This window comes from Pagrus major, chromosome 2, assembly GCF_040436345.1.
Source record: "Pagrus major chromosome 2, Pma_NU_1.0".
Lineage (NCBI taxonomy): Eukaryota > Metazoa > Chordata > Actinopteri > Spariformes > Sparidae > Pagrus > Pagrus major.
Window position 1 is genome coordinate 13,085,746 of NC_133216.1, and position 12,275 is coordinate 13,098,020.

A 12,275-nucleotide genomic window follows, 5' to 3' on the forward strand; every position below is an offset into this window, starting at 1 on the left:
TGCTAACCAGGTAGCCACAGCCCATCCCAGTCCAAAGCTTCTGACCTGGCACTGTAAACACCAACAGTCCCACAGTCCTCTGAACTCCCAGTCTGGACTGCTAGCTGCAGGGTTAACTGAGCTAACTACCTTATGGCAGCTGCTGTAGCTAGCAAAGTTGGCAGCAGTTAGCTGTTACTCTGGTGTTATGCTGCCCCCTTCTATGTTTTGTGTATGAATTCAACAGGTCGCCAGTTCTTACATATTGCACCTTTAACTGTGAACGAGATCACACTTAGTCATGTTTATTGGCGTTATTTCCAAGAGCTGAATGAGAAGATCAATACCACTCTCATAAACCCTAACCCTAACCCTTTCAATAAAGAAGCAAGTAAGCTTTGCTAATCTTAGCTTAATTTAGTTTAGTTTAGTTTAAATTAGCTTAGCTTAGCTTAGTTTAGTTTAGTTTAAATTAAATTAGCTTAGCTTAGCTTAGCGCAAAGATTGGAAACAGTTAGCCTGGTTCGATAACAATAACATAATCCACCAATAAGCACCTCAAACGCTAACTTATTAACAAATTGTATTTCATTTGTTCGACAGTTTCTTGCCACGCAACCAGAGACTCCAGGAAGTTACTGGACCTGGCCAAGAAATATACCAACACATACAGTAACCCCCCATAAGATGACAATTCATCATTTTGAAATCGTTTTTAATTACGTTTTTGTTCAGAATAAACAAACAAGATATGTTAGACACACTTTCCACTCACTGTCTATGTAAGCTGCTGTGCAATACATACTGGTAGTCCCCATAAAATGATTGAAGTGAAGACAGATACAGTGACTGCATGCTTATTTCTTGCCTAAACTGTTAACTAATTGCGGTAATTTAAGAGAAAATTTCTAAACTAACTGCCATGTTGGTCTGGTTTGAAATCTAGGAGCAGATAGCCCAAAGCAAGGCAAGACTAGGCAAGTTTATTTGTATAGCACAATTCAGACACAAGGCAACTCAAAGTGCTTTACAGGGGCATAAAAATTAAATTAAAATACATTAAAAATTGCATTTGAAATGCATAAAAACAAGTAGGAAGACATCGAGAAACAAAACATAAAAACAAGTTAAGAAATAGGAAAGTAAGCTAAAATATAATGGGTTTAAAAGAGACAAGACTAGAAAATAAACGTCACAGTGCAGTTCAAAGCCATGAAATTGCTTCAATGAAAGGCTGTGGCAGACAGAAAGGTCTTCAGCCTTGATTTAAAAGAGGTGAGAGTTGGAGCAGACCTGCAGTTTTCTGGGAGTTTGTTCCAGATATGAATAACTGAACACTGCTTCTCCATGTTCAGTTTTGACTCTAGGGACTGAAAGCAGACCTGTACCCGACGACCTCAGAGGTCTGGATGGTTCATAACGTTGCAGCAGATCAGAAATGTATTTTGGCAAGAAACCATTCAGTGCCTTATAAACCAACAGCAGGATTTTGAAATCTATTCTTTGACAGACAGGAAGCCAGTGTAAAGATCTGAGAACTGGAGTGATGTGATCTACTTTTTTGTTTTTTGTTAGAACTCAAACAGCAGCATTCTGAATCAGCTGCAGCTGTCTGATGGATTCTTTAGGGAGTCCTGTAAAGACACCGTTACAATAGTCAAGTCTGCTGAAGATAAATGCATGAACAAGTCTTTCCAAATCCTGCCGAGACAAAAGTCCTTTTATCCTGGATATATTCTTAAGGTGATAGTAGGCTGACTTTGTGATTGTCTTAGTGTGGCTGCTGAAAGTCAGGTCTGAGTCCATGATTACACCCAGTGAGTGGTGTTACACCCAGTCAGATTCAGCCAGGACATGTTTGTGTGGCTGTATCAGGGTGTTGCCTTTTTGGTCAAGCTTCCAATGCTCGGAAAATGCCCACGTGGACACATACCATTACTCAGAGAGCTTAAGAGATGCTGGTAGGTGGATTTTTTGTTGCTGTTGTGTTTTTTTTGGAGGGGCAAGAAAGTGAAAACGGTAAAATCAACTTTAAATATCAATACTAAATTCAAAGGAAATCCTTTAAACATGGCCTCAGTACCGCCTGTCACTTATAAAGTTATCTACTCTAAATGCTGCATATGGAATACATATAGATACACAATCATACTGCAGATCTCAATGCAACTCCAGGATCAATACTGGATAGAGGACGGATCTTAAATTGCACAGCCAACTGACAGGAAAACCTCCCCTGAGTCCAACGACACATCACTCATGTCGCCATGAGTTGGGATCAAAAGATAAAGATGAATAAAATAAGAACAATTTTCGTGACTTACTGTCAGACCGATCACAATAAGGACAGTTAGACAAAGCAGATAGAACAGAATTACGACAAGGTTTATCCCTTTCTTTAATCTCTAATTTCACTGAATGTCACAACAGATCAAAATAAAAGAAAACCTGTTTGTGGAACATCCCCTCTACTGTCATCCAACTTAGCAGAGCCACATATTCCAAATCTAAGAAATCTAATGTATTATTATTTTTTTTGTTCAGCGATCAGACTAATTTCTTTCCCCTGTTTCAACTTGTTTCATTGGTTGCTCTTTCTACCCTTTCATTTTTCTAATCCTCCTGTTTTCTCATTACCATGTGCGCACTATTTATGTGCTCATTTAATCTTAATGAAGTCCTGAGATAGGGACCCTTCACAGGGCGCTTCCTGCAAAAGGGCACAGATCATGTGTGTGTGATTGGATTACTGACTGCCTGGTGCTAATGTTTAACCACAGCAAAGGCTTACCCTCTCTCTCGCTCACACACACACACACATACACTCTCTCTCCCTCGCCCCATATGTGTGCCTGTTTGGATTTATTTGAGAATGGATTTTGTGCCACCTGATGTTTGTTTGAGACATCACGTCAATTTGAACCAAACCACTCAGCATGATACAGAATCTGAATTTTGAGTTTTATCCTCTCCGCGTTGCCATTTTATCCTTGACTGCCTCTCGTTCCACCAGGCACTTCACTTGCAGTGTTTTCAGAAAGAGTTTAGCTTCCAATTTATCATCGTGACGCAGTTCTCCAGGGTATATTGCACACAGAAGCTGCAAATGAGGTTGAAACCAAAATGAGTTGACACTTTATGCAAGTGATAAGTCTCAATCAGCCACAATAGAAATGTTTACTGTTCTCTCTGTGTGTTATGAAACCATAGAGAGGTAGATTTCTTTCGACATTCATATGGCTTCAGAGCTTTGCAGTGGTAATAAACCCGTAAGGACACATATTTGTCAAAATAACTTAAACATTTCATATAACCACAACAGAAGCCCAATAAAAACTTCCTTAACTACCTCGATGAAGCTGTAAATCACTTCATTGAGGTATTTAAGGATTATACAATTGAGTTTTGTCAGATTTTTGTTTACAATACAAGTGTCTATTTATCTTTTTTTTTAACTTCAATTCGTGCGTGTGTGGGGGGGGGTTGTTCAAAATGAGAGGAACTAAACAGGGCGTTCCTGTTTATTTGTACAGGCACTGTTATTTGGCTGACCGTTAGAGCACTTTCAAAGCTTGGATGGTAGTGAAAGTCTCCTGGTTCAATTCTTACCTCACCTCAAGATAAGCGGTTGTGTTCAAAAAATGTGGTTCTTGGATAGAAAGGAAAAAGACTGTCTTCATAGAGCTGAAAGGAGAGAAATCAACAACTCCCGAGGTTTATTTAGATACAAAACTTGCAGGCACTGCATTTAAAATTCTAATGCCGGCTCTACTAAAGATAACCAGAAGCTACGGTTTACTTCTTGGCGGAAACACAATGATTAATTGTGCAGTGTAAATCATTTTACTTGTCACATTCTGCTGAATCTGGCAACAATAGTGATGACTAAGTAGTCTACATTTGCTACAGCTCTCATCAGCACCTCTGACTGGCATCTTCTCTGTAGCAATGGCGGCTAAGGCCCATGGGTATCTAAGAGCCATCTGCCATAACAAACATAACGATACAAAAAAAAAAAGATTTCCATAACATAAACTCTATTGTAGCGTCAGATAGGAAACTCTGTCTTTCTCTCTTCAGGGAACATTGAGAATTATATTAAAACAAGAATATGCATACGTCCACCGAGGCCCCTTTAATTCAATCGATATACTTAATTCAAGTATCACTCTAAATTTAAACCACCCATAGCAACCATAATAAGCTCACCCGAGCTAGGATCTTTAAATAGCACTCATAGATACCTGACACCTAAATACACCTGTTTTTTCCATCCCTTTATCTGGAACCACACCAAAAGCTAATGAGGTCTATTCTGGGCCGAGACCCATCCAAGTTTCATGGAACTCCAATCAGAAGTTTTTGTGTAATAAACAAACGGACAAAGCATAACCTCCATGGCAGAGGTAATAATACCTCCAGACCCGGTGGCTCATCCCTCTGGGGAACTACAGTGTGAGCAAAAACCATTATTGTGTTAGCTGAAAAAGGTTATCCAGCTCAACAGTGTCATTTGATGCAGTGGATCTCAGTCTTTTTGGTGCGGATCCAGATAAAAGGATACAGGAATCTTTTCTCACTTTCTTTAACATTGCGGGATAGGGCATTTTTTGACGCTATCATTAATTTGTCAGGGAATCTTGATGAAAAGACTCAGGTGCATTTAGGTGGCTGTTATGTAGAATTTGATGTGATGTGAGACTGTTGGGCCATGGTGGAGGTATGCACTCTACTGAGTGCCATTCTAGTTTTTATTATTAGTTAATTCGACACTTATTTTCACAATAAATTGATTAATCGTTTAAAAGAAAATGAATGCTTATCATAATATCTCATAATAATATATCATAATATATCATTTGTGCTACCAGTAATAGGTAGTCATCAAAAACCCAAAGAAGCTTCATTTGTCACCATAAATGACAAAGAAAAGTAGCAAATCTTTACATTTAAGAAGCAGGAAAAGCAAATGTTTGACAGCTTTGGTTGAAACATGACTGAAATGGTTGGTTGAAGACCAAAATAGTTGGAAACATGTCAAGGAATCCTATACTGACAAAAAAATAGACCATGTACCCCCATCTGATAAGAATATGACTCTAGATGTTTTATTACATAAAGTGTATTAAACCTGACCACAATAGTCATACATTATTGTGATTTTTTACTAATGGATGGAATAAATTGTTCCCTGTTGCCGGGGAGCCTCTGGGACCCCTTCACGGACAATTCCCCACTTTGAGATCACTGCTTTAAACTACCGGTTCAAAATTGATTTTGGTGAGCTCCTGACGTTTCCACTAGCACTGCCATTAGGCCAAACTTTGTCCACATTCTGTCATTTCCTCAGTGCCATGTTGTCAGTCAAAGTCATGCCCCTTGGCTCGTCTCACTGTGTAAAAAAGTCATCTGCATGTACCCAGTGCAGTGTTGGCGGTGAGACAGCTAACAGGGCAGATTATTACCTCGGTGGAGGTCTAAACTCTTTTCCTGCTGTTTATAACATCCTAGCAGGGAAAAACATATTCAATTCAGGTTTTCTATTGAATATGTTTTTGTTGGCCAAGAATTGCTGCATTAATATTCATAATATTTCACTTGGCCAGAAACCTCTGGTCTGCTATCTTTATTTGATATGTTTATGAGAAATACAGTATTTATGGTGTTGTGCAATGGGTCTGGACTGGAATTTTGATATCAGGGAGGTCATGTGAACAAACCGTTTATCGAAAAAGTCTCATTGTAGTCAGAATTGTTTGACATAAATTCTGTTCCGATTATTGTTATCGCAGGAAAAAGACAGACACTCCGTCTCTTAGATGTTGTGCTGTGTGTCATAGACTGTTCGCAGCATGCCCGACATCCATCACACATCTGAGCGGCTCTCTGACGTCACAGACGTGCTTCGACACTCCGGGTGATGATAAATTCAACAAGGAACATAAGCTGGTTCGTGTGTTGCATGCCTCCAGCTGGAATTATCTCCTTCGCAACGAGATTCAGACCTGGAGTCATGCGAGAAGCACCTTGTGTAATACAGAGGAGCAGCAGTTCGCTCACACTCGTAAAAGTGTCACGCACGCACTCGTGCACTGATGGACGTACGCACACACCAGGTTCAGCTTAGAGATGACGACCACATGCTGTTTCACATTTCCTGACCTATCCTCAAAGCGTCTTCCTCATTTCTCCTCAAAAGCCCCTATGGTTACAGTGTATCTCACCTATCTTTTCTCCTTTATCACTCTCATTTTGTCTTTCATTTCACCTCAGTGCTCTTTATTTTTTTTCCTTTTCTTTCATCCTCCTCTGCCTGTTGTGCCTACCGTCTTCCTCTTCCTGACACAAACTAGTTAGTAATTAAAACACTCACGGTCAATTGGGCAAATCATTGCACAGTATGCCACACCTGAGTAGAGGGAGGCGGAAAAAACACTCACACAGCCGCGTACACACACATGTACACACACCACAATCAGAGTGCATAGCCTCATTATGAATCATTTATGTCCTTTTACAGCGGCAGAGAACAATCCGAGGCATTTACAAGCAGCCGCAAATCTGCGCAGCCATTCACGCGTGTACACACGCACGCTGCCTTTTCTTTATTGCTGTCATGCAGCCCTAGAGCGCCGCAGTGTCCAGGTGTTTCCAGGCCCCCGAAGCTGTTGACAGGAAAAGGATCTGTCCATCAGCGGGCGGTGGTATCCAAGCAGGCGGCAGCAGCCAGCCCCGGGATCAGAGGTTGCATGTTTGATGTCACCTCCAGAGTGGAGGTCACAACTCTGCTGAGGCCTCACACTGCCGGGGCCTATAGCTCGACATGCGTAAGCGGTTGAGAAACAAATGAAACTCTGAAAGCGAGCGGGTCTTAGTTGCTACTGTAAATGTTCAAAAAGCGGAATGCGCACATGCCACGGGCTGGAATGTCAAATACTGTACAATCTTAAATACACAGCATTCTCTTTAAAACACACACAAAGTAAACCTGAGCATGTGTGCATACAGCACAGCTCTGGCTGGTAGGCGAGACACGATGAAGGAATGAGTACAACATTTAAGCTGTTAAATGATTAGGATCAGTTCTTTGGCAGCTTTTAGAGCAAATAGGACATTTATTGAAAAACATCAACTGTTGCACTTTGCCCAATATTTCATCATCTCGCTCTGTTTTCAGACAGGCAGCAAATATCTTCTTTCACCCTAAGACCTCTGGTAAATCTGCTCGATCATAGTAAAAAAATACAACAAAGTGTGAAATGACGCCACACACTCGCACAGAGACGTGCTATGTACGTAAGTGCGCATACAGTAACAAAATGCGAGAAATGAGCCCTTGTTAAGCAATGTTTGTTTTCCTTTTTCTCCCCTGTGTGTGATTTTTATGGGTGTTAAGGCTGCCACGAAGAGGAGAGGAGATGGAGAGAGCGGAGCAGAACAGAACAGATGGGCTATAAGTTGTCACAATGCAACAAAAAGCTAGTATGCATCATGTTTTCTGACAATTCTCGCAGCTGCCTCTGTTTTTCCCGATGACTCTGACACCAGTATATCGTGTTTGTTTGAAATGGAATTAGAAAACTCTGCAGTGGCTCTAAAATCATCATGTTCGAGCAAATCATTGCAGAGGAACAACAGCCCAGAATTTCAATAACGCACTTTTATAATTAGGCTACACAGAACGAATGAAGATGCACTTTTCCCACCGCAAGCACCCTCAAAAGGGACAAGTGCTGACTACATTACAAGCAATCTCTGAACCGTAATGAATGTTATATTGATCTGGGGAAAAAAAAAAAAACGTGTTTATCAAGAAAAATAAAAGAAACGTGAGGGCAGTGAACTAGTTTAAAGGCATTTGTTTTCCAGAGGACAGAAAGATAAAGCTTTAAAGGAAAAGTTTACCCAAAAATGAAAATTCAATCATTATTAATTATTATTATTATTATCACCCTCATGCCAATGCAAGGTCGGGAGAAGTTTTGCAGTCCATAAAATACTTGTGGAGCTCCACAGCAAAATAGTGCTGCAGCGTTCTCCTAAACAACTGAAGCAGATGGGGACTTGTTCTAAAAGTAACCAAAAAAAACATAAAATGGGTCCATAAGGCTCCACAGGTGTAGTCCAAGTCTCCAGAAGCCGCAAAAGCAGCAAAACAAGCATCTTTTAAAATCCATTTGAAATCTTATCTGAGGGCTTCTGGAGACTTGGATTACTCCCCATCTACTTCAGTTGTTAAGGAGAATGCTGCAGTGCTGTTTTGCTGTAAAAGCTCCAGAAATGTTTCACAGACTACCTACCTTCAATTTTCATTTTTGGGTGAACTTTTCCTTTAAGGTTTAAGAAAGAAAAAATGTTTATTAAAGGCTCATAATAGATTCCCTGTCCTTTCAAACAACAATGTGTCGTGAGACTAAATGCATATTATGCATATTAATGATGTACTGAATAAACAAATCTATCCATTAACACCCACGCTCAGTTTTATATTTAGGAAAAATAATCTGCATGTCATCAGTGGACAACAGAAAGGCAAGAAAGCAAGGGAGAAAAGAGAGAGAAAAAAAGGGCTGTCCGCGACACGAGACTCTGTGTTTTTCCATCAAGATTGGACAGATAAAGTGCTCGAGGCTGGTGCGAATTATCTGAGTCCACGAGACAGGCTGCACTTTAAACTCTGGTTTCTCCTTTCCCACTAAGGATCAATCTTTCTCGCCCCCCTCTGAATCACTCTGTTTCTCCTGCAGCCGATCTGCACTGTCTTCATTATCGCGGAAGGGACCGGCATATAAATTGTAAATTTATGGTAGATGAGGAGTTTCGGTTGTCCATGGAAGGTTTGTGCCCCTTGAAGATTTAGCACCCGGGATCTGACTGGCCTTCCTGAAGACAACTCCTGGTGAAGTATGGACCCTCACACACACACACGCGCACACACACAAACACACACACATCCGTAAGCGCTCGCACATATGCGGCGTAACGTGACCCTCCCTGTATCAAGCATGCCACAAGGACACTAACAAGACTCTAATGCTTGCTAAAAGCTGGCAAAACACCTGAGACACACGCATACACAAACGTGCTATTAAGATTGTTCTCACTACTGTGTGTTGACGTCTTTAGAAAACAGCCTGAAAGCAATATCCACACATGCACACACACACACACACACACACACACACACACACATACACACACACAGATAATTCCTGCTCTGTTGACAAACCCAGCTCACATGGTAGTACAGAAGCCAAAACTCCCATGGCATCTGTGATATCTATAGAGCTGCGCTCCCTGAAGGACAGCCCTCTTTAGCTCATATTCTCAAGCAACTGAATCAAGCTGTTCTCTCACACAGCGAGTGCACTGAAAAAGACTTAGTGTTCTACGCTGCTTTTACAACTCTTAATCATGGATTAAATAAAGTATTATGACTCTAATAAAAACAGGCACCACAGGTCTCCACATTTTTCACAAATGAGCGGCCTGTCTGTACCTCGCTGTATGTAGATCTGTGTTTGTTTGCCTGTGCGTGGGCGGGTGGATGCGTGTAGGTGTCCGACCTTTGAGGATGACCTCCAGCTCGTCTCGTAAGATGTCAAAGGTGCTGTACCGAGAGCTGGTCTCGGGGATGATGTTCTTTTTCAGCCAGCCTCCGCAGGCGTACTGGTAGAAGTTGTCACAGGGGTCCACGCTAGCATCCATGTTCTCAATGAGACGAGACGCTGCACAGACAGAGAGGAAACAGAGATCTGAGAGCATGCTAAAAGAAATACCTGGCAGGAAATCAACCACCACTAATGATATAAAAGCCTTAATAGTATAACATTTTGCATGTGAATTTCCCTCTTACCAGCCTGATTAGCAAGTCTATGAAGGGCAGAGATGCTTGTTGTTTCACTAAGTAATGGGTTGACATTTTCAGAAATATGTTAATTCACTTTCTTCTTGAGAGTTAAAGGAAAAAAATGAATATCACTCGCATATGTGAGCTTAGCTTAGCATAAACACTGGAAACAGTGAAAAAGTGAGCAGAATCCATCTGAAGGTAACAAAATTCCACCTACAAAGCTCACTAAACTCACATTTTATATCACATTATATCCATATTGTTCAATTTGTACAAAAACTGAAGTTATGTGCTGTACTTTGAGGTTACCAGGCAACCAGTGGTGAGTCCAGGAAGTCACTGCGCCTTACCAAGAAATAGTCCTGCACGTGACCCCAACAAAACTACAATTTGTCAGTGTTATGGTTCCTTTTTAAATTAAACAGTGTTGGGGTCTTCACTCAAAAAAAGTATCGTATTAAACATTACTTGCTGATTTGAAAAAAAGCAGGAAAAGCACAGTAGTGATCAGTAACTTTAATGAGGGCTCCATTAAATTGAGGCCTAGTCCACACGTACACAGGTATTTTTGTAAACAGGGTTTTATAAAAAAAAAATCTCTGTGAATCTCCTCTGAAAATACATATACCATGGCCATCCAAGTACACTGGGCATGCATGTGCCGTTAATTACAGAAAATACTATAAACGAGGCAGGGAAACATGACTGCTCTTAAACAGAATCTTCCCGGATAACTTGTCAGCAAAAAATTGCAAGCAGTCTCTCTTTTCCATCATTATATTACAGATGTCCATATGCGTCTCTCCAAATATAAAACAATGTTTAAACAATGTAACATCCATTTCATTACTTTACAAACTCAAACACTCCTGATAAACTTGTGTATCTGCGTGTATTGTGTATTTGGAGTTTTCCAAAAGGTCCATTTTCAGTGACCTGAAATGCCGTTTACATGTGTACAAAAGCCCAAAATCTATAGATAAGCTTCCTGTTAAGAAATACCCATGTACATGTGGACAGGGCCAAAGTGTCCCAGAACGCCATGTAAGTGAGTGAGCATGCACAATACCAGAGCCCTGGAACTAGATGATGGACGGCCTCAAAGGGCCAAATGCACTGAAAGCGTCTGACGCTCATGTTTTGAAGCCCACCCATTGTTTTAAATGTCCGAATGCACATTAAAAGCATTTTGAGGTGCGTCAAGATGCCGTGACACCCGTACTCCGACGTTGTTTCAATTTTAAAGCTTCAAATAGGGACCCAGTGACCATAAATGCTTTTCTGCCGCCGCGGTACCCATTTGGAAAGAGCTAAAAGGAAAAAAGAATGTAAGGAGAGACAGAGGGTGAGAGATATCACAGCTGTGGCCTGTGAGGACACGCTGCTGGGAAATCTGTCATCAGTAATGACCAAATTCAGCTGTTGTGAAAACTTTAACTGAGGTAAATGTAAGTGTGAGGAGGCAGGAGGAGAGGAGATGTAAAGACAGAGGCGGAGTTTTCATTTTGGGTTTGAAAGGCTGCATGTGTTTATGTACGTGTTGCACAACTGAGGTCACTATAGAGTAATATGAGGGCTACATATAAATACAGCTGATTCTGTGGTGTTGGCATTTCAAATCTGATGCCTGCAGTGCGCCATAGCAGCATGAAATGACGCGCTTCATTTGAGGCGTGTCAATTGTCACTATCAGTAGTGTGGTGCCTTGAGACTTGGAAGCTCGCCAGACTGTTTCATGCTCTAACATACTCAACATGTATCCTAAAAACACATTCATTAAAATATGATTCAAAAGGCTAGAAACAAAAGTCTGAAGGTAAAATGGCAGTAATTGGGTTCAGTGCTGAACTAATACTGAAAATGCGCTAAGTTTTTTGAGCTGTAATTAAATTACATGAGGGCTGCTGAGAGATCTCTTGTGACGAGGGCAGCCTGTCATATTTGACTGAACTGGGACAGCGGTTCCCCGAAAATGCATCTAAAATGAATTGGCATCTGTTGCTGGAAACTAGAAGTAGAGCTACAAATCTTTAATTAACTGTGGCCGTGTTTTCATGAAAACCAAACAAGGAGCACTTACAGTTAAGTTACAAAAGCTCCACAACAATTCTGGGATATGTTGAAACACTTCAGCTTTGGACACACGTCGCACACGCAGATCCCAGTGGATTTGCTTAAGCTGTAGATACAAGCTCAAACCCATTACCAGTTTCTCAACTCCTCTCGTACTGTTGTTCAGAGGTGAGCCGAGAACAATAACCCCTCGCAACATATTTGTGCTGATCACTGTTTTGACTTAGAGGCAACATATTCACATTTGAAGAGGCCATTTTGTCTAAGTACGTCTGAAATCCCCCGGCTCCCGCAGCAGTCTCGATTTTCCCATTCTGTCCGCCTCTGTGAAAAATCAAAGCCTTTAGATGGAGACAATAAAGAAATGGCA

At 41.0% G+C, this 12,275-nt stretch overlaps 1 protein-coding gene across 4 annotated transcripts in view; it reads right to left on the reverse strand.

The window, feature by feature from the left end:
* LOC141011509 (neprilysin-like) overlaps positions 1–12,275 on the reverse strand; it is a 39,164-nt gene that overhangs the window by 19,989 nt on the left and 6,900 nt on the right. For all 4 annotated transcript variants that reach the window (XM_073484674.1, XM_073484695.1, XM_073484688.1 and 1 more), the window contains exon 4: positions 9,546–9,707. In XM_073484674.1, the coding sequence (XP_073340775.1) occupies positions 9,546–9,707 (162 nt within the window). The remainder of the gene's footprint in view (positions 1–9,545; positions 9,708–12,275) is intronic.